Raw genomic sequence first — 25,814 nt, 5'->3', positions numbered from 1 at the left:
GAGTTCAATCATTTTTGTTGGAAAACCTACAAAAGCTGGAAGATTGTGTACCTTTAAATCGTCCAAATTCAATACATGAATATTAGCTATCTAAATAAATCAAACTAAATAAATCATTTCTTCACAGAGCGTCAGGATGTGTTATACACTGAAGTGAAGAGTTTGAGTTCTGCAGTATCAGCGCTGACATCCAAACTAAATGATACAGGTTTGCAAATATAACCCTGGACCACAAAACCAGTCATAAGGGTGAATTGTTCGTTACAATAAAAAGCTTTCCATTGATGTATGGTTTGTTAGGATCAGACAAAATTTGGCAGAGATACAACTATTTGAAAATTTGGAATCCGAGAGTACAAAAAATCCAAATACTGTGAAGATCACTTTTAAAGTTGTTCAAATGAAGTTTTTGGCAATGCATATTACTAATCAAAGTCTAAGTTTTGATAAATTTCCTAAATATCTTCATGGAACATATATATTTACTTTATTGCATTAAAGAAAAATCAATAATTTTTACCCATAACATTTTTTTTTTTTTTTTGGCTATAGCTACAAATATGCCCCAGTGACTTAAGACTGCTTTTGTTGTACATGGTCACTTATCTTTCCATTTCAAAGAAATTAGACAACCACAAGAAATAATTCTAAGAGCTATCTCTTTGAACATAGGCCTATATATTCTTAAGTGCTTAACAATCTAATAAATATATATATTTTTCACTTCACAGTTCGCAATCAGGACCAGAAACAGACTGAAACAAAACAATTATTAGGCAATTTGAGCTCATCTGTTACATCTCTACAGTCTGATCTTCAAAAGAAGCAGCGTGACTTTGGTAAGAAACATAAAATTAATATACATTTTCTATTATTATTATTTTTAATTATTATTTATTTCAATTTCAAAGAATTCAAGAATTCACAACAGTGAACAATACTTCAACAGCATTTATTAATCTTAGCAAATATCAATATTTACTAATGCATCTTTAAGATCTGTTAACATTAGTTAATGCATTGGGAACTAATATTCGTATGCATATTAATATATAATTACTCATTATTTCATGTTGGTTAATAGAATAACTACTGTGAAAAAGGTTTGAAAAAAATTGTTGATTAAATATATATATATATATTATATATATTTTATGTATGTTATATATATGTATTTTTTATATATATATATATTTTCTAATTTATCAAGCCTTTATTGCTGTGCACACAGTGATCTTATTGATATATCTTATTAATGTTTTTTTGTCTCATGTTAAAGAGTCTCTGTCGAGCTCACTGAGGGACCTGAAGAGTTCAGTTTCAGATCTCTCTTCTTCTGTTGCATCTGTTTCTTCTCAACTATCATCAGTCAGCAGTGAGTAAACCTTACATCACGTGCAATACAGCACTCGATTCAATAACAGTCCAGTAAATGCAACGTCTTCCCATAAAACGTCTTGTTCACAGTGAAGGATGTGTCACAAACTGACATAAAGAGTTTGATGAATAATTTGAGTTCTGCAGTGTCAGCGCTGATGGTGCAGCTGAATGATGCAGGTCTGGAAATCTTTCAATTGCAACACATTAATATTCTGTGGATTTTTAAACTGCAATGCTTCTTCCCTCCCAGTTAACAAGCAGGACCAGAAACAGAGTCAAACAGAAAGATCACTGGACAGTCTGAAGACATCTGTAGAGTCTGATCAACAAAACAAACAACGTGACTTTGGTAAAAGCATTATTATAAGCTATTCATCGAAGCATAAGTAAATTAAATAAATCTGCAAAAGAATAATATAATGTCATTATTGTTTTATGCACTTCTATAATTGCTCCATCTGGGGAAACATTCTGTCTAATTTACGTCTCTGTGTTAAAGAGTCTCTGTCGAGCTCACTGAGGGACCTGAAGAGTTCAGTTTCAGATCTCTCTTCTTCTGTCTCATCTGTTTCTTCTCAACTATCAGTCAGCAGTGAGTAAACCTTACATCACACGTGCAATACAGCACTCGAGTCAATAACTCTACACTCAGGGAGTGAATTATAGAGTGAGGTGGTTTCGAACCCCTCCAAAGGACATCAGAATAATTTAGTCAATATATTTCATAAGACATGCTTCAATTGTTATTTTGAATTAAACAACCCTTAAAAGAAAAGTTCACACAAAAATGTATATTTGCTAAGCATTTATTCACACTCAGGCTATCCAAGATTTAGAAGAGTTTGTTTCTTCATCAGAACAGATTTGTAGAAATGTAGCATTACATCACTTGCTGACCAATGGATGCTCTGCAGTGAATGGGTACCGTCAGAATGAGAGTCCAAACAGCTGATAAAAACACCACAATGTGATTGTAATGTGATGTAATTGGATTATTGTGATGTTTTTATCAGCTGTTTGGACTCTCATTCTGACGGCACCCATTCACTGCAGAGCATCCATTGATGAGACACTGATGCAATGATAAATTACACTAAATCTGATGACGAAACAAACTCATCTACATTGGGGATGACCTGAGGGTGAGGACATTTAAAGCAAATGTTCATTTTAGGGTGAACTATCCCTTTAAAAAGAGTCATGCTAATAGCATGAAACAATATACTACATTCAACATCAACATAAATGCATCTGTCCTAACTCTTCTTTTCCATAGTGCAACAGCAGGATGTGGAAAACTTGATGAACAGTTTGAATTTTACAGTATCAGAACTGACATCTACACTAAATAATGCAGGTGTGGAAATATTTACGTATTTTCACATTGTTCACATTATCTGTGTAATGAAGGACATCATTTGTTTAACTGCATCCTTTTTTTCTCCCAGTTAAAAAGCAGGAACAGAAACAGACGGAAACAGAAAGATCCCTGAACAGTTTGAAGTCTTCTGTACAATCTGATCAACAAAACAAACAGCGTGACTTGGGTGAGACAAAAACATCAAACCACACAGCTAATATTTACAGAAGCATGAATACATAATATTAAAAGATACAACTTTAAAAAAATAATGCATTAGTAAATGTTGATGTAAACTTTAAGATGAATAGATGCATGTGTTTTTAATAAGCCTTTCTAATACAGTAAATCACATTTACGGCTTTTGTCTCGTGTTAAAGAGTCACTGAAGAGCTCATTGAGAGACCTGAAGAGTTCATTGTCAGATCTCACTTCTTCTTTCGCATCGATTTCCTCAAAACAACAAACCTCTGGTGAGTGAAAACCATAGAAACTTGGAGAGTAAAGGAAACATTGGAAATTAAACCAAAACAGACTATCATCCTGACATGAACTCAACATTGCAATATTACTGCAATTGAATATGAAGACATGATTTCAGAAATATATCACTGTCACCATGCAGAGATTTTAGAGTTAAGGTTGAAATGATTTTCACATTGAATTAATTGGATTGAAATCCCTGAGCACTGACTGACTGATGTGTTTTCTTCTTTTGTTCGATCAGAGGAAAGAGTCATGAACGCTCTGAAGGAGCTGATGAATAAAATGAGCAACAAAACAGCAGGTATATCATTTTTTTCCCCTAGTGCATTTAAATAATATTAAGCTGACTTAAAAATCAACTTGCATCTCATATAAAAAATTATATTGATGAGCTAAAGTAATGGAAAAGCATATTTTGCCACGATTTATCAATTTTTCTTTTCCCAGTGCATATTCTCTCCTTTCTTTCGTCCCTCTCACATTTGGCATGCTTTCTCTGTCTCTGACACAGATGTCTCTGTGGCCGTCTGTAAATCTGGCTGGATCTTGTACAAAAGCAGCTGTTTCTTGTTCTCTAGTAATCAACTCACCTGGTCAGAGGCACGAGATTACTGCAAAGCGCAGGACGCATTACTCCTGAAAATACAAGACGACGATGAGGAGTGGGTGTGTAATATCCATACATAATATAATATTTGGTTTTCATATTTTTCCCTCTTACTCATTTCATATTTTTCCCCATAGACCTTTCTGAACAAACAAACCATGCCCACAGCCTTCTGGGTGGGTTTAACTGATCAGACCACAGGCCAGTGGAGATGGGCGGATGAAACTCCTTACATCATGAATAAAGAGTGAGCTGATTTATTATAAACAATCATGCATGATTCACAACAACTTGCATTTCTGAGCAAACATGCACTATAATAATGCACTTTTGAATAATATACTGTGGCTGTCAGTGTTAATGTTTTTGACAGAAGTCTCTCATGTTTACTGAGGATGCATTAATTTTATTTGATTAAAAACTTTAATATTGTGACATATTATTATTACAATTAAAATTCCCTGTTTTCATACCTGTTTTGCACACCTGTTTTCACCTGTGACATACTAGAGTAATTTATTCCCGTGATGGGCAGCTGTATTTTCAGCATCATTACCATGATCTTCAGAAATCATTCTAATATTCTGATTTAGTGCTGATCAAGAAACATTTATGATTATTAAAGCTGCAGTAGGTAACTTTTGTAAAAATATATTTTTTACATATTTGTTAAACCTGTCATTATGTCCTGACAGTAGAATATGAGACAGAGAATCTGTGAAAAAATCAAGCTCCTCTGGCTCCTCCCAGTAGTCCTATTGCCATTTGCAGGAATACCATCGCTCCCGGTAAAAAAAACAACAATCAGAGCTGCGGTCCAAAATGTAGAAAAATGAACATAATAAGCGAGTACACCATGAATCCATTTTCCAAACCGTGTTTTTAGCTTGTCCTGAATCACTAGGGTGCACCTATAATAAGTGTTTATATTCGGACTATTTTAGATTGCTTCGGGGATACCGCGGCAGAGTAACCCAGTACCTTTGTGATTCTTCATAGACATAAACAGAGAGAAGTAGATCCGGCTACGATGTTCTTCCGCAAGACGCAAGCAGTTCTGTTTATTAACCGCTAGAGCGTCACAAGTTACCTAACGCAGCTTTAATATCAATGTTGAAAACAGCTGTGCTGCCGAATATTTTGTGGAAGCGGTTACCCCAAAATTTTGGGATAGCTTAAAAATAGTAATACTAATACTTTTATTCAGCAAGGATGAATTAAACTGATCAGAATTGACAGGAATGCTTTTTAATGTTACAAAAGATCCTGTTTCAAATAAAGGCTATTATTTTTAGCGATTCATTAAACAAAGAGTCTTGAATATTATCATGATTTCGGAAGATCATGTGACACTGAAGACTGGAGGAATGATGCTGAAAATACAGCTGTGCATCACAGAAATAATTTCGCAGTTATTTGAAATAATAAGGTTTACAATGTTGCTATTTTTTACTTTACTTTTGATGGTGAGCAGATGAGACTTCTTTGAGAAACAAAAATCTAAATTATTCCAATCATTTGAACACAATTCTGTTTATTCCTCCATGAGGTTATGTACACATTTTGGCCTTAAGAGGGCGCTACATTTACATGTTTATCTTATCGATAAGTGAATAGTCACATAGTTATTAATTTCCATTTCACTGGATGTGTTCTTTAATATTTGCCATTTGTGGTTGTATTTGTTTTCTAGTTTTTTTTTCGTATAAATTACCCACTGCAGTTATGAATAGGAAAGAAAGCAGCTACATCAAGTCAAGACAATGTATTTGTCAAGTAAATGCATCTTGCATTAAACAAATATTTCAGTTGAATTGTTGTTGGAATTAAATGCATAACATAAAGCAAACTTTAGGTGGGATGGGATACCAGAAAGGTGCTCTATGCATGCAGATGTAATAGATGTATTAACATTTGTTTGCATTGTTTCAGGCGCTGGAATCCTGGGCAGCCGGATGACTGGAGAGACCATGGTTTGGGAGAGGGAGGAGAGGACTGTGGGGAGATAACATATACTGGGAAACTAAATGACAACCACTGCTCTGTCAAAATGAGATTTATTTGCAGAGTGTAATCCTGAACCTCAAAAGGTCTTTGATGAATTGCAGTCAAAATGAGAAGGAAGATCAGATCTCCTCAGATCTCTCTGTAACCTCTCTTGCCTTGTTCTTGTATTTACTTAATCTTAACAATTCTTGTTTACTTAATCTTTTAATAAAAAAACAAATATTTCACAAGTAGTTGGCTGTTTTCTGTCAGTCCACTGGAGATGTTCTGATGTCTCCGATAACATTAGAGATCAAGAAATATGGGTTTTACTGCCAAACCTAAATATACAGTCATGTAGTTGAAACTATTATTACTACTGTCAGCCATTCCTGATAAATTCCTTTAAAAATAAAAAAAAATATTTTAGTATCATTGATAAAGTAATATAGTGTTAATTTACATTTTAAACATGTTTTAATTTTCGTAAATATATAAACTACGAAGAAAAATTTTACAAAAAAAAACGTTTGAAATTGCATTTAACATTTATTTTATTTCAGTAAATGTAATAGATTTTGTTTCAATAAAATTTAGTTTTAGTTGTGAAAAATGTTGTCAAACCTTTTAAAGTTGCCTTTGTACTAGTTAAATTACACATTTGAATGAGAAAACCTTAATTTATAACAAGTTGACATTAAGTTTAAGTTCATTGTCATACTGTGTGTTACATTGGAGCCGAATCAGCATGAGATGTGTAGATCAATGTGTAAGGCTTTATTAAGAGACATGGTCATAAACAGTCTTGGGTCAAACAATAGCAATCAGCTATAACAAAGAACAATCCTAGAACAAGCATGGATCTTTGAGCAAACAATATCCATAGGGGGACAAGAGGGGGAATCCAATGATACGAGCAATAGTCCCAAAACAGAAGACAAAGGGTTAATCCAATACAGAAAAGCAGAAGGTCAGGAAACAGACTAAAACTAAACTAGAAGTGACTCTGTCTGTAAAGCAGCTCTCTAGGAGAGTGATAAGCGCTAAACAATACTCTGAACTTGTGATTGGTGAAAAGGATCATGGGAAATGTAGTCCAGGGTGTACTGTGTAGTGTGAAAGACTGTGTGGTGAATTAACAGAAGTTCAAAGACCGGGTCATGACACTGTGTTTTCAAAGCTGAAGATAATGTGCATTAGTACTAAAATGCCTTGTTGAAATATGTGACCCTGGACCACATAACCAGTCATAAGGGTTTTTATTTGAGATGTATACATCATCTGAAAGATGAATAAATAAACTTTCCATTGATGTATGGTTTATTAGGATCAGAAAATATTTGGCCGAGATACAATTATTTAAAAATCTGGAATCTGAAGGTGCAAAAAAAATATATATATATTGAGAAAATCGGCTTTAATGTTGTCCAAATTAAGCAATTCATGTTACTATTTAAAAAAGTTTTGATATATTTAAGGAAGGAAATTTACAAAATATTTTCCAGGTACATGGTCTTTACTTAATATCCTAATGATTTTTGGCATTAAGAAAAATCCATAATTTTTTTGGCTATTGCTACCAATATACCTGTGCTACTTAAGGCTACTTAATGTTTTGGTTTTGTGCTCCAGGGTCACATATGTGTTCTCCCTATTTGAAATAAATCTAACTATAATCTTTTATTTTGACTGGTTACCCTAATTCTGGTAATTGCCAGAAAATGCTGTAAACAGCATCAACAGAAGTTTGCCTATCCCACGCCTCCCAGCTAATCATTAAAGCTCCTGAACAATCATTACACCACCAACACCACTTACTCTCATACTCTCAGTTTGCTTTCACACCACTCAGTCTCTCTGAAGAAGCATGGCGGAGGAAGAGGAGGCCGGCAGACCCACATGGAGCAGGCAGATAGAGTTCACTCTGGCTGGGATCGGCTGCGCTGTGGGCTTGGGGAATATCTGGAGGTTCCCGTACCTGTGCTACAGGAGCGGTGGAGGTAAGACACAGACTGGTGAAATAATGTTCCTGACTTATGTTAACTAATGCTATGAATCTGATTTAAAAATGTTTTTCTCCCATGACTCATGTACCATTGAATTAAAACTTTTATTAAACTATTGCTGTGAAAACTTTCATTATGAATCAATGCATATGAATTTCATGTACTAACAATGATAGCAGAATCTGTTATCTTCTGTTGTTATTTAACAATTTCACCTTTACCTTTCAGACTGTAAAAGTTAGATCATATGTCCACACGTGAATGACAGTGGATAAATTAGTTTATCTGTAACTGTAACAGTGCGTAAGATCAACCATGACTCTGCAATTCATCTCAGATCACATATTGCGACAATGTTTCTGCATAATTAATATGTTATCCAAATGCAGGTGCACCATCAAGAGATGGAGACTGATTTAAAGTTTTAAATATTTTTTTTGGGTTTTAGATATTTAGTTATAATATATTATATAAAACACTATGTTCACATGTACATTTAAATTTTTAAGGTTTACATTTGTATATTCAAAGTTATAACTATATATTGAGATTTATATTAATTTATTTACAATTTACAATTCAAGCCATATTCAGGTTTACATTTATATATTCAAAATGTCCATTTAAGTACCTTAGAAATATACATATTGCAACACTGATGTATTCAGGTTTGCATCTGTATATTCAGAGTTACAATGGTGTATTTGCATTAAAAAAATTTAATTCACTATTTACATTTACATAATCATCATAGGATCTCGCTTAGAGAGACCAATCTACTTTGAGTGTAAACTTGATGAGCCAATGCACATTGACATGCAATTACTACATCCAGAAGGCGCTGATCACAGCATGAGTATAAGTAGGCAGCAGGTGCAGCACATATTCAACTTTTTACTTCGGAGTTTAACAATCACATCATTGTGGTCATGACTATTCTATGGAAACAAGACTGAACGAACAGAACAGAACAGTTTTCCGCTTTGCCACAGTTCATTTTAAATGAGCCTTGGCCCAGAGAATACGCCTGCGCTTCTGGATTCTATAGAGCTTTAGCTCTCAATGGCGAATGGCATGGTTTATTGTGTTCACGACAATGTTTTCTGGAAGAATTCCTGAGCCTATGATGTGATTTCCATTACAGTATTATTCCTGTATATGATGCAGTGTTGTCTAAAAGCCCAAAGGTCATGGGCATCTAGTTTGGTTTTCCGACCTTGACCCTTACGCACAGAGATTGTTCCAGATTATCTGAATCTTTGGATGATATTATGCACTGTAGATGATGATAACTTCAAACTCTTTGCAATTTTTTTCTGAGAAACTTCTTTCCGATATTGCGCCACTATTCTTCGCTGCAGGATTGGGGGAATTGGTGATCCTCTGCCCATGTTGACTTCTGATAGACACTGCCACTCTGAGAGGCTCTTTTTATGCCCAATCATGCAAATTGGTCCTCCAGTTGTTCCTTATATGTACATTTAACTTTTCCGGCCTCTTATTGCTGCCTGTCCCAATTTTTCTGGGAATGTGTAGCTCTCATGAAATCCAAAATGAGCCAATATTTGACATGACATTTCAAAATGTCTCACTTTCAACATTTTATATGTTATCTATATTCTATTGTGAATAAATATACGTTTATGAGATTTGTAAATTACTCAATTCCTTTTTTACTCACAATTTGTCCAGAGTCCCAACTTTTTTGGAATCTGTATATATTAAGTATTCTGACTATATATTCTGATTTACATTTTTATATTTAGAGTTATAGATTTACATTTACATTTACATAATCAGAATTTCCATTAATATATTCAGAATAATAAATATTATCTTTACATGTATATATTCAGATTTGCATGCCTATATTCAGAGATATAACTATATATTCATATTTACTTTTTTAAAATCACAACTTACATTTCTATCATCAGGGTATAACTTACTTTCATAATAACACTTTTACATTATTCAGAGTTATATACACGATTTACATTTGTATATTCAGAGTTACAGCTAAATATTCTGATTTACATCGTGCATCTCTTAGTTAAATGTTGATGTGTTTATTATCATCCCCAGGTGCGTTCCTGGTGCCTTACCTGCTCATGCTGGTAGTGCTGGGGATCCCGCTGCTGCACATGGAGCTGACGCTCGGCCAATATCTGAGGAGGGGACCTGTCCTGGCCCTGACCAAAGCCTGTCCCCTGCTGAAAGGTTCATTTCAATTTTAATGCAGTTTAATGTATTATACAGACTTACAGATCCATATAGATGCAATATCAATGTCACTGCTAATGATAAGATGATATGGAAATATATTACTATTCTATTTGCTCTAATTGATTTAAAATAAAAAATACTGCTTGCTATGTGTACTGTGCTAGACTAACTGAGACTTGTCACAGCACTTGTATAATGTTGCTCTGTTGTTGGTCTGATTGCTTCTGTTATTCTCCTCATTTGTAAACTGCTATAGACTAAAGCGTCTGCTAAATGATTAAATGTAAATGTAAATATATTACTGACTCAAGGTCTGGCTAAAGGTCAATAACTGTTATAAATCTATCCAGGTGTTGGCATGGCAACGGTGGCCATCTCTTTCATCATGTGCACATACTATAATATCATTATCACATGGGCGCTGTACTACATGTTCAGCTCTTTTCGGAGCGAGCTGCTCTGGGAAAACTGCAACAACACATGGAACACGGCCAACTGCACCGACCGTGTGACCAACAGCTCCACATCCTCCACCGCCAGCCAGCAATTCTTCAAGTGTGTTCATATGCTTTTCTTGTTAAAGCTACACTGTGTAACTTTTTTTTTTTTTTGCTTTTTCAAAATTAACATTTAAATAATGAACGAGTGCATCATGCTAGCTAACAAACGTATGTTCCAAGAACGTTTTGCTAATGTTACCATTAAGTTATCTAAACATTATCTCTGAATGTTCAATTAATGTTGTATGGGATTTTAAGGGAACATTCCATTTCTACATATTATGACAACATCACTTTTAAATGTTCTCTGAGAAACATGTAACTTTAATTATTTTATTAAAAAAAAACATTTTTTAAAGATAAGAAGTTTAACTTTAAGTTAAGAAAAACATCCAACTAAAATATTCAAAAAAAGGCTCCATAAACAATATTCTCGCATAGTCAGACCTTCAGACCTAAATTAATATAGTAAGCTTATAATAAGTACTTATGTTTTAGAGCTAGAAACCACAAACATATATCATTCCTCCGTGTGTGTTTATGTCACATCTGTTAATAAAAAAAGTGGGGCAGGTGGCTATAGTAGTAACAAATAAGGGCACGTAATAAAACATGTATCAACATAGTTAGCATATTGGATGCATGGACTATTTTCACCAAAAAAATTTGCCAATCTCCAAATCAGTTACTCCATGGTTATGTTTAAAGTAAATGTTGCCAGACTTTTCTGACGTTATTTTAAAATAATATAAGTATATATGCTGTTTACCTGGTCATAACATAAAACATTTTTTCAGATATTCGACTTTATTTAAAGAGTTTTGATGTCGCACAAGACTTCATATTCATCCGTGCAGAATAGTAGAGCCAAAGTGCAATGACCGAAACAGTTAAAATAGTATAGCTTTCAGTTTTTATTTGTTAGTGAAGTTTGTCGTATTGACTGCATTGGATGTGTTGGCTGTGTTAGTTATAAGGTGCTGGAGAGGACCAGTGGTGTGGAGGAGACGGGCACCTTGAGGTGGGAGCTGTTCCTCCTGCTGCTGCTGTCCTGGATCCTCGTCTACCTCTGCATCTTTAAAGGAGTCAAATCCACTGGGAAGGTAAGACGTGAACAGATGAAGAATAGCAGTCAGCATTACTGCTGGCCAAAATCTACAAAATACCACTTCAGTATTTCTATCATGTTTAATTCTTGTCATTTATTTGTAAATATTTTTTGTAAGTTTACTAACAATCTCTTAAAATAAAAAATTAAAAGGAAATTCTATCCCATTCCATTATTGTGGGAAAACTAAATAAAAAAGGTAATTGCGACTTTTAATCTCACAGTTCTGACTTGTTTTCTCAGAATTGCTTGATACAAACTCCCAATTCAGATTCAAATTCTCAGTTGTGAGACATAAGTCAGAACTGCGAAATATAAACTCACAATTCTGACTTTATATCTCGCAATCCTGAATTTTTTTTTTTCAGAATTGGACTTTTCAGACTTTAGAATATTGAATGTTATAAAGTCAGAATTGCGGGATATAAAGTTAGAACTGCAAGACTTTATTTACAGTTCTTTTTATACAGTTCTGACTTTAAAACTCACAATTGTGACTTTATATCTCGCAATCCTGAGTTTATATCTCACAATTCTTTGGGGGGAAAAGTCAGAATTGTGAAATAAAAAGTCACAATAACCTATAAATATATACATATACAGTGGTGGAAATGGGCTTCCATTCAAAACAAATCAGCGTGTGATAAACAAGTGATAAAAAAAATTTAACAATGAAACATTGAAAAACAGCAAAGAAGTAGTTAATGTTGCGGTGTGTAACAAAACTATTTTATTATTCACGCAAAATATAAATACAAAATAATTTAATTTTCTTTGTTTTGGCTGAATTTTTTTTTTTTCTGTACGATTCACCCATTTAAAGTATGTGTTATTTCAAGATACTTCAAAGAAAACCACAGTATTTCTGTATCTTGGCATCATGTACTTAAAACCATGCTAATTCAATGTGCATTTATTGCAAGTTCAAACAGAATACATCAATCATCTTCATGCACTACACTAACATTTGTTGCATTACATTGTTTTTATAATGTTCACTGCACACAGCTCTCATTAACTCATAAATTAAAATATGTCTTATGGTAGGCCTAATGCATTTAAACATCATGGTAGCAGGTGTTGTATAACCTTTGTACTAATTCAGATTTAAATAAGCATAACAATAATGGTCAAAATGTGCATAACTGTAATCAAAATATTGTTACTCTCCAAAAAACATAAATTATCCCCAAATTTTTAGATATGAAAAATAATCGTTATTTTTGTAATATTTAGATCTTTGTTGTTGTTGTTATTTAATGATTTTTTCCCCCCTCAAATATACATTTATTATAAGTTGTTGTTTGTGTGTGCATCACAGGTGGTTTACTTCACCGCTCTGTTTCCATACGTGATTCTTCTGGCTCTTCTGATCAATAACGTGCAGCTTCCGGGAGCCATAGACGGCATCCGATTCTTCATCATACCCGAGTGGGACAAGCTGCTCAATGTGGAGGTGGGTATGAGTAGACTAATTATTTATGATTTTTTTTTAGGTAATCTGTTTGGTTTGACATGCAAAATTACAGTGCATTTGTTATTATTTTAGTGAAAGAAAACAAATGCATGCAATATAATTTATGCTGTGAAACTGAATTGCCAGCTAGAACTGAACTGAAAGCTTTTTGGTGTGTAGTTCTGATTGTACAGTACATTGTTTGGCCTGTGTTTTATCTTAACGTTGTGTAATGTTTGTGTTTTTAGGTATGGATTAATGCAGCAGCTCAAATCTTTAACTCCATTGGGATCGGCTTCGGCTCGCTGATGGCGATGGCCAGCTACAACTCCTACAACAACAATATCCTCAAGTGAGAACTTGTTGCATACAACATACCATCCCCAATCTACTTTCAAGTTATATAAATATCGCAAATCAAGTTGTACTTGCATTTCTCTGGAGCAAAGATCACTATGATAATGAATTTATTGTTCTAATGAATTTATATGACCTTGCATTTTATGTAAATGTACTTTTATGTCATCAGGGCTCAATGTGCAAAAAGAAGGCGAACATACTTATCTAGGTTTTCACTAACATTGACTTTTCTTCTCATATTCGTCTCTTTTTTTCATCGACTGTAGAGACACTCTGGCCATTTCCATCACAAATTCCGTGACTAGTATTTTCGCCGGATTCGTCATTTTTTCAGCATTCGGCTACATGTCGCATCTCCAGAATGTGCCGGTCAGTGAAATCGCAGTGGACGGTGGGTTACTTGAATGTCTATTTGATTACTTGCATCAAAGCTTTTCACTAGTATTGTTAAATCTGCTGTGTCTTAAATGATTCTCCGTGTAGGTCCGGGTCTAGTGTTTGTGGTTTACCCACAAGCCTTTGCAACGATGCCTGTTGCTCCTTTGTGGGCCTTTCTCTTCTTTTTCATGCTACTCTGCCTCGGCCTGGACAGTCAGGTATGATGAGAACACTTCCTCTCATTTTAACGTACCCATTCCTGGTTAATGTGGCTAAAATAACATTTATGAGACGCAGTCTGATCAACCCGTGTTAAATGAGATGATATAATGTTAAAGTGACAATTATTATTGTATTCATAAAAAACAAACAACTGTGTCAAGGTGTAAATACATAACAAGAGATAAGTTATCATTTTATCTTAATTGTTTTTCTATAATGCTACTTTGCACTGTTAGCAGATAAAAAATTGTTGCTTTATTTTTTATAACAAATTGTAATAATATATAACAACCATGGTAGACTTGTACTGCCTTTATCTAATGAAACCCATATTTTATCATGATAGGAATTACAGAAAAATTCCCAATTTAAATAAATTAATGAATGGCCTTATCTGGCTTTATTTTCTAAATGCAAATATATATATATATATATATATTCTTTTCATTACGGAGTCAAATGAACCTGGAGATGTTTTCACGAGGATTGTATGATGACCGAGGACAGATTAAACCAAAACTGTCACATCTGTGATTTATAATTCATGAAATGTGAGCTGCTCATTGACTTTGTTCATCTCACTCTCATAAAACATTAAGCAACACGTGCATGAATGTTTGCTGGAGTAATGCTGTTTAAATCATTTCACAGAAACCAGAGCTAAAGCATTGTTAAACTTTAGCTTCTGTTGTGTTTGTGTTCTGCAGTTTGCCATGGTCGAGGTGATGGTGACCAGTCTGTTGGACAGCTACAGTAAACCCATACTCAAGTACCTCAAACACAAGGAGTTTCTTGTGCTAGTAGTCTGTGGTTCAGCCTTCCTTCTGGGCATTCCTAATGTCATGCAGGTTAAAAGAACACTTTATTTTATTTTATTTTATCTTTTTATTATTTCTTTATTTTATTATTAATTAATTATTAATAAAATTAAAATTATTATATTATAATTTTTTTATTATATTTAATTTTCTCTTTAGCTTTCCATTAAAATAGTTTACAATTGAGCAAATATTTAGTATCTATGATTTTTTTTGTTTATTCTTCTTGCTATTAATTGTTGTTGTTCATTTATTTATAAATTTTTTCAAATAATTTTGTTTGCATTTTGTCCAATGTGATTATATTAAGTGTGACTTCAGTGTACCTGAAAGAAAGAAAGAAAGAAAGAGAGAGCGAGAGAAAGAAAGAAAGAAAGAAAGAAAGAAAGAAAGTAAGAAAGAAAGAAAGAAAGAAAGAAACAAAGAAAGAAAGAAAGAATAGCCAATGGTCCCTCAGGCTTTATTTTCTATATGCTAAATATTATTTATATTTTTTATTTCTATTTAATTCTAAAGTCAAATAAACCTGGACATGTTTTCGAGATTTGTAATTCATTAAACATATCAAAATATTAATATAGAGAAAATATCAATCAAATACTGCTTTGATCTTTTTTCCTCACTGATGTTTTCCATCATGTTTGTCTTTGGATAATAAAAAAAAAGGTAATTGTGACTTTTTATCTCTCAGTTCTGACTTATTCTTATTCTGAAATAAAGTCAGAACTGTGGTATATATACTCGCAATTGCAAATGCAAGTTTATATCTCGCATTCCTGACTTTTTTTTCCTCGCAATTTTGACTTTTATTCTCAGAATTGTGAGATAAAAACTCACAGTTGTTAGAACATATCACAACCATTGTGAGTTTCTTGTAACAATTGTTTATATCATGCAATTATGACTTTATAACTCACAAAAGTGTGAGAAAATAAGTCAGAATGGCAAGATATTCATTCAGAATTGTGAAATATAAAGTCAGAATGGCGAGATATAAACTTTCCAATTGCGAGAAAAAAAAGTGATCTTAAATCTCACAATTCTGACTTTAAAACTCACAATAGTGAGTGCTTTAAGTGGGCTGGTATGCACCAGTACTCATACCAACACTTCCAAATATAGCTCTTGAGCGTACAGCCACCTCTCTGAGCTCCCAGAACTTGCTTTTAGCATACCGGTATGTTCATTTGGACTTCTGTTTTAATAGGGGTTTTAATCATTTGCCTTCACTGCCGCTTTTCAGAGCGCGCCTCACAATGCACGCTTACTCATTCTTCATAGTTCGGAGTATGGAGCGTGAATCATTTGAACCAGTTCGGGAGTTCGTAACGGGTTCGCTAATCATTTGAGTCAGTTTGGAGATCGCGAATCATTTGAATCAGTTCGGGAGTTCGGAGCGGTATCGCGAATCATTTGAGCCAGTTTGGTGATCGCAAATCATTTGAATCAGTTCGGGAGTTCGGAGCGGTATCGCGAATCATTTGAGTCAGTTTGGAGATCGCGAATCATTTGAATCAGTTCTGGAGTTCGGAGTGGTATCGCGAATCATTTGAGTCAGTTTGGTGATCGCAAATCATTTGAATCAGTTCGGGAGTTCGGAGCGGCTTCGTGAATCATTTGAGTCAGTTCAGGAGTTCAAAGCGGGTTCACGAATCATTTGAGTCAGTTTGAGGATCGCGAATCATTTGAATCAGCTCGGGAGTTCGGAGCGGTATCGCGAATCATTTGAGTCAGTTTGGTGATCGCAAATCATTTGAATCAGTTCAGGAGGTCGGAGCGGGTTCGCGAATCATTTGAGTCAGTTCGGGAGTTCGGAGCGGTATCGCGAATCATTTGAGTCAGTTTGGTGATCGCGAATCATTTGAATCCGTTCGGGAGTTCGTAGCGGGTTCGCGAATCATTTGAGTCAGTTCGGGAGTTTGAATGCAGTAATTCAGTAGCTCTTTCTAAGGGTTTTTTTTTTTTCAAAATCTTTTTGAACATTTTATTTATGTTCAGTAGTTCTTTCTAGCTCAAGCAAATCCACAATCTAATAAAAGGATTTATTATTAAGATCGCCTGTTGACTCAAAAAAAAAAAAAAAAAAAAAAAGAAAAAAAACAGAAAATATATATATTTTTTGGCTATAATAGAGTACTGGCACCTCTTTTGGGCCACTTAAGCAACTTTATCTTACAATGCTGTGAAAAAAGTCAGAATTCTTGAAATAACCTTTTAAATATAAAATGCAATATTCAGTGGCGGAAACAGGCTTCCATACAAAACAAAACAGCAATGTGTGATAAACAAGCGATAAACAAATCAGACATCAAAAAAAAAAAAAAATAGTCAATGAAAATTTAAGTAGCAAAAAAATATATATATATATTTATGTTTTCCTAATAGAGGTGATCTTAAGTGTGACTTCACTGTCTCAATGCTGTATTTTAGCTTTTTTTTCATGCATTCCTTATTTTTATTTTTTTACCACAATTATGTTTTAAAACAGCTTTATTGATTATTATTCTTTTTCAATTAAATTACATAAAAAATAAAAAAAATAAAACATTATGGATGCATCTATGTCCGTAAAGCGAGAATGCATTACAAACAGGTTTTATGAAGTTGATGAACCTGGAAATGTCTGTCAAACTAACGCTCATCTTTGGACTCAGGTGGGGATCTATGTGTTCCAGCTGATGGATCATTATACAGCTATCGTCTCCATCATGTTCCTGGCGTTTTTTGAGGTGGTTGCTGTTTGTTGGCTTTACGGTGAGAGACAAACTGTGTCTGTTTTTACAGGCAGTGTGCATGTCTTCATCTTTTTCATCAAGCATGGAAAGAAAGCTCTTTGTTTCTTGTTTAAACAGGTGTAAAGCGTCTGTGCAGTAACATACTGGAGATGACAGGAAAGAGACCCAGTATTTTCTTCAGGGTCTGCTGGTGGGTCATTTGTCCTGCTTTGATAACCGTGAGTGTGCGATCACAGCGTTTCTGACACAGTGCTTGATCTGAAAGCCCAGCGTGGATTGGTGTTAGAACTTAAGGTGTTTCTGTGTCTCTCAGGTTATCCTGGTGTTCTCGGTGATTCAGTTTAAGCCAGCGCGCTATGAGGATTACGTTTACCCGCCGTGGGCTCAGGGTGTGGGGTGGCTCATCGCTTTGGCCTCCATCATCTGGATTCCTCTAGCAGCTGTGCACACGCTCTGGGTTCTGCCCGGATCCTTCACCGAGGTACTTCACCAAATCTGCTTATGCTCTGGAAGGGAAATATTATTGAAGCATCTGTTCAAACGTTTGGGTCAGTAACATCTGTAATGCTTCTGCTCACCAAGGCTGCATTTATTTAATCAAAAATACAGTAATATTGTGAAATATTATTACGATTTAAAATAGCGGTTTTGTATTTGAATATATTGTAAAATAGAATTTATTTCTGTGATGCGCTGCTGAATTTTCAGAATCATTGTCTTCTGTGTCACATGATCTTCAGAAATCGTTCTGATATACTGTTTTACTGTTCAAGAAACATTTCTGATTATTATCGTTTATCATTCATATTTTTTGTGAAAAACGTGTTTTTATGATTCTTTTATGAATAGAAAGTTCAAAAGAACAGCATTTATTTGAAACAGAATCTTTTGTAATATTATAAATGTCTTCGCTCTCACTTTTGATCAATTTAATGCATCCTTCCTGAATAAAAGTTTGTTTTTGCATAATAATTATAGCTGTTTAGTCCCTAATATGCAGAAAACATACATTTCTAATCAAAACGGCCAATGTAACTTACTCCGCAATCAAATTTATTTTTTCATTTTATTAAGATAAATACTGACATATTTTTTTATTAAAATTAATAATAAAACAATTATAATAATTAATTATTGGTAAAATATATATTTTAAAAATGTTTAATTACATTTTTTTTTTATAAAAATGTTACTGACCCCAAATTTTGATATACACCATAACAAATAAAATGATTATTGGAGTATGTTCCTCAATTAAATACTATAATTATTTTATTTTTTTAAATTTCAACTGAATGTGTTACTTGCCATTTCTTTGTAATTATTTGTAAAAAAGTACTAGCAATTTCTGAGTAACACATTATTTTTGATTGAAGTGATTGTTTGAAGTAAAAACATATCGGGGCCTGATGGGGAAAAATTTCAGTTTTGTATATACAAGCTCTTCAACACTGTACTGGAGATATGTGCTTCTTTCTTTTCTTTCAGAGACTAAAAAAGTCCATCACACCGTTTTCTCTGGACGAGGACTCGGAGAACCCGTATTACAAGCAGAAAGGAGCCATTATGGAGGTGATTCCCAACATCGCCGTCATCGGCTCCATCGTACCTCTATCTGACAAACCACCAATCCTGGACTAAACCAGACTGATCAGAACCAGAGACACGTCTAGGGATTATTTACTGGAGACCTGTTTGAAATATAGTCCCAAATGTTAGTTTTAACAAGTAGCTCTCTATACAGGATTCTTGATGCATTGCAGAACATTGTCATGGGGGTTTATGTTGATCTCAATAAAACTAAAGATCGTTAACCTCTTCTGTTTTACAGTCGTTTTTTTTAACCCATCACGTTTTATTCTCATTAGCAGCTGTTTGGTTTAATCTTTATGGGCGTGACGATTGAACAACAGTCTAACGTGAAATAAAACCCTCGCTCAGAGTCCATGCAGTGAACTTCACCCTTCAACTTTGCTATCCTTTACAGCAGAAGCTCCTTATTGTGTACATCTTCAGTTTGTTAAGTGTTAGAAGCTGACATTCATACGGATTCAGAATTCATTAATGCTAAAAATATACAAACCAAATACTGTTAACATTGGTGATAGTTCACATGGATTTATTCATGATAACAGGTAGGTTTCAGAATACCTTCAGATTAAGACTTTGTTCTTTGATCCCAACATGCTGCAGATTTACGGCTAAGATCTCAATTCATGTGGGCCAATCTCAAGAAACATGCACATTCACCGTAAAACCAAAAGAAGTACGAACATTTAAGCCTCTTTTTCGGAGCATAATGATTTTTCATTGTGACATTATTAATATCACAATTAAGCACATTTTGTAATGCAAGCAATTGTTTTATTACATTACAAAAACTTGCCGTAATTAAAAAAAGATTTAAATCTGCATAAAGGCATTTCAACAAAGATTAAATATATGTGAAAATGTATTTTTGTTGACCAAAAAAAAAGAAAAAAAAAGAAAAAAAATATATATATATATTAATTATTTAAATATATATTAATTAAATATGCTTAAAGGCATCACAACACATAAGATCAATTTTATTAGGAATTGTTTTTTTGGGGGATTATGGTAATGTGAATTAGGGGTATTTATAATTGTAATGAAAATAAGGTCATAAAGCATAAAGAATTTTAATTGTGACAATAATTTGATTACAATTAAACACATTAAGTGCTTTTTTATTTGTGTTAAAAAAGAATTACCATAAGAATGTTTTTAAGTAGTGAAATAAATACCTCCAACAAAAATGTCATGTAATAACAGTATATTTATTATATTAAAAAGTAAATTTCTTAATTGTCATTAAAATAATATCACAAAATATTATCTTAATTTTCTCAAGTACTGAATTTAATTTATTTCATATAATTTCATTTAAGCTTCCATTGTTGAAATTAAGGGTAGTTTTAATAGAAAAGAAACACACACACGCAAACAAGTTTTAGATTGTTTTGTAGAGGTGACATACAGTGAAAAGGAAATTAATTTGTCCATAACCAATAATCATAATCAAGCTTAATCCATAAGAATTGACTATATCAAGTATTATTTATTTTCAAGTCCTCAACAGTGTTTTCATACGTTCCTGTGAAAGAAGCCAGTGTTGTACCTTTCATTCAGTGAAAGTTCAATGTAAAAACCAAGGTTTATCATCAGGTTTCTGCAGTCAAACGGTTTTCTCTCGTGAAAAATCACAAGCTTGATTTAGTTTCACCGATTCACATGAACAGATGCTGGATCGGTATGAGAACCACATCTACATACAAAAAAGTATTACAGTAGGCTAACTAACATCACCTCACCGAGCAGCGAGCGGTTTCTATTCATCACACTCTCAAACAGATATGTAATATGACCTAAAAACAAAATGTATGTGCATTTCACGGCACACTGGTCTCAGATGACTGTATCAAACAGTAACACACTTTAAACCATCGTTCTTTTGCTCCAGTTTCTCAGGTTGTGTGTTTTTAGAAAAGCCTGTAAGTTTCCCCTTATATTAGAGACAGCAGCAGACTGCGTGCATCTGTGATCTCCCGAGCATCAGATGGAGACACACAGAGCTGTGTGTAAGATCCGATCTGCAAACCCAAACCTATTCCCTTCAATCAGTTCTTTAAAACTAGGTGTTAAAGGTGTTTTTGCCCAGTAGGTGTCGCCCACTGTCTGTCGTCTTGTTCCAGATCGGCTCCTACGACACCTGCTCCACCGACCGCATCTGAACATCACCGATCTACAGCAGAGAAATAGAAAGAGAGAGCAACCCGTTCATTCAATTTGACAAATTCAATACAGATCGATCCTAGCTGGATCTTTCACACAGTTTATCACTTCTTGAAAACTACTTGAAAATGTCCTCGCTCTCAGGCCATCCAAGATACAGATTTGGAGAAATGTAGCATTGCATCAGTGTCTCATCAATGGATGCCCTGCAGTGAATGGGTGCCGTCAGAATGAGAGACCAAACCGCTGATATTTTACATCACAATAATCCACACCGCTCCACTCCAACAGTAAACATCTGGAGAAGACAAAAGCTGCGCGTTTGTACGAAACAAATCTATCATTAAAGCTTTCTTAATTTAAATTTCTGGCTAAAATATGAGTCCATAATCCATAATGATGCTTCCTCCAGTGATAAATGGTCTGGTCTGAATCAGGAGAGAAATCTGCACAGATCAAGTACCGTTTACAAACCAAAAATGCTCTTAACTAACATGTAGCTGGATTTTAATCTGAGAGACCAACAGGAGATGGACTTTTTCACTGGAGGAAGCATCATTATGGATTATGGACTCATATTTTAGCTGGAAATGTAAATTAAAATCATCTTCAAAATCATCTTTTCTTACAAACATGCATCTCTTGTCTTCTCCAGATGTTAACTGATGGACTGGAGTGGTGTGGATTATTGTGATGTTTTTATCAGCTCTCATTCTGACGGCACCCATTCAGTGCAGAGCACCCATTGATGAGACACTGATGCAATGCTACATTTTTCCAAATCTGATGAAGAAACAAACTCATCCACATCTTGGATGTCCTGAGGGTGAACATTTTCAGCAAATTAAAATTTGTGGGTGAACTATTCCTTTAAAGTGAAAGCTGTTTTGTCTATCTGAAAACATTTCAAACTGCACGTGGTTTTTGTTATTTAATAAATGATTGAGATGGAAATTTTTCAGGTTTCGAAGAAAAATTTGAAAAACCTTTCTACTTTGTAGTCAATGAACCTCGTAGTTGAACTTGAAATAGATATTGTTATAAAATAAAAAGGGCTTCTGTCCCAGAAAACACACAGAAAAATCATGGATCCACAATTTGCAAATGCAATTCAACAACATATTATTACAAGTTAAAATAAGTGTTTTCTACTTTAATATCTGTTAAAGTGTAATATATTCATGTGATGCATAGCCGTATTTTCAGCATCATTCCTGCAGTCTTCAGTGTCACATGATCTTCAGAAATCATAATAATATACTGATCTGCTGCTGAAGGGACGTGTCTCACTGGTAGTGTGTGTTTATTTCGGTCTCACCTGGACATGAGCAGGTGCGCTCAGGACGTATGTGACAGCGCTGGCGATGTCTTCTGCTTTCAAACACTGCAGAAGACAGTTCATGATGCAGTTAAACAGCAGGACTCGTATATAGAGACACGTCACACACGCCATCCGTTTACCTTCATACTTTCATAAACAGCCGCGGCTCTCTCCGGATCGCTGTTGTGATGCCTGAAGGCAAATTCAGTTTCCACTATTCCAGGTGATATACTCTAGGAAAAAGGAAAATTGACAGGTTGATAATTACGACGATGCTGATTTCTTTATTACATGAAAGGGCATCAGATTACTAAATTAATTATATTGTCAAAGATTGGTAAGATTTCAGAAAGGCTGCATTATCTACAACAGCAGCTTAAATGTGTCACGATGGTTAGCTGGAGTGCCCACGAACTTCAGTAGAGGGCACTCCACTCAGGACCATTCCACCCATCAACCACCAGATGTCACCATATCACTTGGAAACTAGCACCTCTCATGTGTTGCACCACACCCAAACTACATCTCCCATGAGCCTCTGCTTCACTATCACCTTGTCACACCTGCACCTCATTCATCAGCTATTTCCTTGCCACACCTGCACCTCATTTACACACACATATAAGCAGCACTCACGCACAGCCACATTGCGAAGTCTTGTTTAGCCTGTCTGACATTTCCAAGTGTTTTTCCAAGTGTTTGTTCTCCCGGAGTATGATTTTTTTACAAAGTTTTCTCCTCAGTTGTAATGGTAAAACTACCAGTTATCTGATGATGGGGTTCATTAACTATTTTGTTATGAGAAAACTTTTGACCTAAAATATTTACTTATATTAAAAATTTTCTTTCTTTATTCTTAGGGGTTTACATTTTTGTCATCTGAATCCATTTGACCTAATATTAATTCATTAATTCATATTTCAAAAATGTAACAACACATTTGTATATTCAAAGTTCTCTGATGCTGGTTAATGGTGACAAGTCATGCATGTAAACATCTTTTTTAAATAAGCGTTTTATTTTAAAATTATTAATTGTTTTGTTTTCATTTTTTTTATTCAATTAATTATTAGCTGTCCATCAGCTCATGAACCATAGTTTGGGAGTCTCTGATCTAGGTTATAAATACCCCTCCTATTTTAGGATCCTTGAGATACTATTTTTAGTTCTTATTAATATTTTGAACGAGCTTTTATTAAAATTTTCCAAGTTTTAATTTTAAATTTAGTTAAAGTTTTATTAATTTTGTTTTATGTCATTTTTATTATTATTACTATTATTATTATTTTTATATGTATTATATATGTCTCTATATATGTATATAGAAAATGAGAAATGTTGCCTTGTCACCTAGCTGAAATAAAATGTTTTTTTTTTGTTTGTTTTGTTTATATTTTATTTTAGACAAGGTATATTTTATTTTAAGTAACTACATGTTTTGAGTTCACTTTAATAAGTGTGTGTGTGTCTATGTGTGTGTGTGTGTGTGTGTGGGCTCACCGTGGCTCGGATGTGTGTCCTGGCCTCCCGTAGCTCCTGTCTCAGTCCCTCTGTCATAGCGGTCACAGCGTATTTGGTGGCGCAGTAGAAGTGTTCGTCAGCGCTGGGCACCATCCTGTGACCCCCCATACTGCAGAGAGAAGAGCAGAAACAGCCCCGGGTGTGTGTGAGTGTGTTCAGCAGCACATCCCTGCTGTTAAACACCTCAGACACACAGTAAAGCTCAGCACCTGTTGATGTTGATGATGTGTCCGTCATCCACGTGTCTCTCCTTCATGGACTGGTAGGCCTCACGCGTGCAGATGGCCAGAGCGAGTATGTTGACCTGCACAGGAACACAGATGGTGAATGAATGGATGATAAAGATCCAGATAAAGATCTAGGGTCATATTTTATCACAAAATCGTTCCTGAAGCTGAAGCAGTAATGCACGATGCTAGCAACGCCAAGGCCCTGGGTTTGAATCTGATACCACTGATACAATGTTTACCTTGAATATAATGCAAGTAAAAGAATTGCCCAGGCAATTACAATTTAAAAGAAGTAAATAATAATTTATGTTTTGCAAATAAAAAAAAAAAAAGCCTATTTGGACTTGTTAACTAAAAATTACAATAACGATATCAGTGCATGAATCAAACTCTATCAGAATGCAATGCAACTGTTTGTTGGTGCATCAACATTTCAATTCATGCATTTGAATTACATACAATACATGCTATTTTTACACTTTAACAGTTCATGCATTGCATAGGAATCAAACCCATGAGCTTTGCATTGCAGATCTACATTGCACGGGAAACAGCTGCCATCGCTCAAGTAGCTGTTGAGTTAGGAAAAGTGGTTTTGAGTGAGAACTGCAGCTAACAAGTAAGTGAAGAGCTGTTTGAGTGCTTTCAGCGCTTTATTTACCTGCACATGATGAAGTGTTGAAAAGGTGAGTGCAAATTAAATATGCAAAAGTAATGGATAAAAGTTTGACCAATCCATGGCTGTTTTAAAACGAAGGCAGCATTTTCAGACGAAATGATGAAAAAGTAGGCAGCAACATTAGGACAGCAACTCTGCATTTAACAGCACAGCATTGCAACTTTATGCATGTATATGAGACAGAAATCAGTCAGTCGGGATGCTGCCTATATAGACAGCAAAAGTAATGATGTGTGTGTTTTTAACTTACATCGATCATATTCCTCCAGCCCTCTGTCCTTCCGCTCAGCAGCGGTTCGTTGTGAGCCAGGCCGGCGTTGTTGATGCACACGTCCACTCCCTGGTGCAACGTCTTAATGGCTGAAAACATGGACAGAATCTCTTCCTCGTTGCACAGATCACACTTATACGGGATCAGAGTGCCGCTGTATCCCGCGCTCTGACACTCGGCTGCCAGCTTCTGCAAGGACCAGAGCAGAAAAGGTTTGAAAACTGTGACCTTTCAGTGTCTTCTGAAACGGATGACGAGACTGACAGCTGTTTGAGATCACAAGAAGAGCACTGTTTGAACATAATATAACATGGAGTCAGAGACGTTTCGGATCCATGTGCAGTACTTTATTATCAAGAATGGTCAAACAGGCAGAGATGAGAAAATGGCGTCATGTATGTCAGGGGA

At 34.7% G+C, this 25,814-nt stretch overlaps 3 protein-coding genes across 3 annotated transcripts in view; 2 read left to right on the top strand and 1 right to left on the bottom strand.

Annotated features, from left to right (window-relative positions):
* The first annotated feature begins 129 nt into the window (after positions 1 to 129).
* Positions 130 to 6,067, top strand: LOC113069073 (asialoglycoprotein receptor 1-like). Its single transcript, XM_026242049.1, has 13 exons — positions 130 to 208; positions 732 to 839; positions 1,280 to 1,375; positions 1,468 to 1,557; positions 1,631 to 1,729; positions 1,880 to 1,972; positions 2,657 to 2,737; positions 2,829 to 2,927; positions 3,121 to 3,213; positions 3,468 to 3,527; positions 3,738 to 3,892; positions 3,971 to 4,080; positions 5,766 to 6,067. Coding segments are annotated over exons 3-13 (1,023 nt in total). The 5' UTR covers positions 130 to 208; positions 732 to 839; positions 1,280 to 1,374; the 3' UTR covers positions 5,908 to 6,067.
* Positions 6,068 to 7,636: 1,569 nt separating this feature from the next.
* On the top strand, positions 7,637 to 19,442 carry LOC113073527 (sodium- and chloride-dependent GABA transporter ine-like). Its single transcript, XM_026246393.1, has 13 exons — positions 7,637 to 7,819; positions 9,911 to 10,045; positions 10,402 to 10,606; positions 11,522 to 11,654; positions 12,981 to 13,115; positions 13,364 to 13,467; positions 13,742 to 13,866; positions 13,959 to 14,071; positions 14,783 to 14,923; positions 17,548 to 17,647; positions 17,746 to 17,846; positions 17,942 to 18,109; positions 19,117 to 19,442. Exons 1-13 carry the CDS (start codon positions 7,687 to 7,689, stop codon positions 19,267 to 19,269), a joined length of 1,746 nt encoding a protein of 581 aa, XP_026102178.1. The 5' UTR covers positions 7,637 to 7,686; the 3' UTR covers positions 19,270 to 19,442.
* A 1,181-nt stretch (positions 19,443 to 20,623) lies between these two features.
* The window catches only part of LOC113073543 (dehydrogenase/reductase SDR family member 11-like), a 17,450-nt gene continuing 12,259 nt past the window's right edge, over positions 20,624 to 25,814 (bottom strand). The window contains exons 2-7 of the mRNA XM_026246394.1: positions 25,386 to 25,595; positions 24,436 to 24,530; positions 24,206 to 24,335; positions 22,846 to 22,938; positions 22,703 to 22,768; positions 20,624 to 21,394 (exon numbers count right to left, since the gene is read on the bottom strand). Of these exons, the coding sequence (XP_026102179.1) occupies positions 21,353 to 21,394; positions 22,703 to 22,768; positions 22,846 to 22,938; positions 24,206 to 24,335; positions 24,436 to 24,530; positions 25,386 to 25,595 (636 nt within the window). The 3' untranslated portion in view covers positions 20,624 to 21,352. The remainder of the gene's footprint in view (positions 21,395 to 22,702; positions 22,769 to 22,845; positions 22,939 to 24,205; positions 24,336 to 24,435; positions 24,531 to 25,385; positions 25,596 to 25,814) is intronic.

This window comes from Carassius auratus, chromosome 5, assembly GCF_003368295.1.
Source record: "Carassius auratus strain Wakin chromosome 5, ASM336829v1, whole genome shotgun sequence".
NCBI lineage: Eukaryota > Metazoa > Chordata > Actinopteri > Cypriniformes > Cyprinidae > Carassius > Carassius auratus.
The sequence above is the reverse complement of the archived record's forward strand: the minus strand, read 5'-3'. Positions and strand labels throughout refer to the sequence as shown.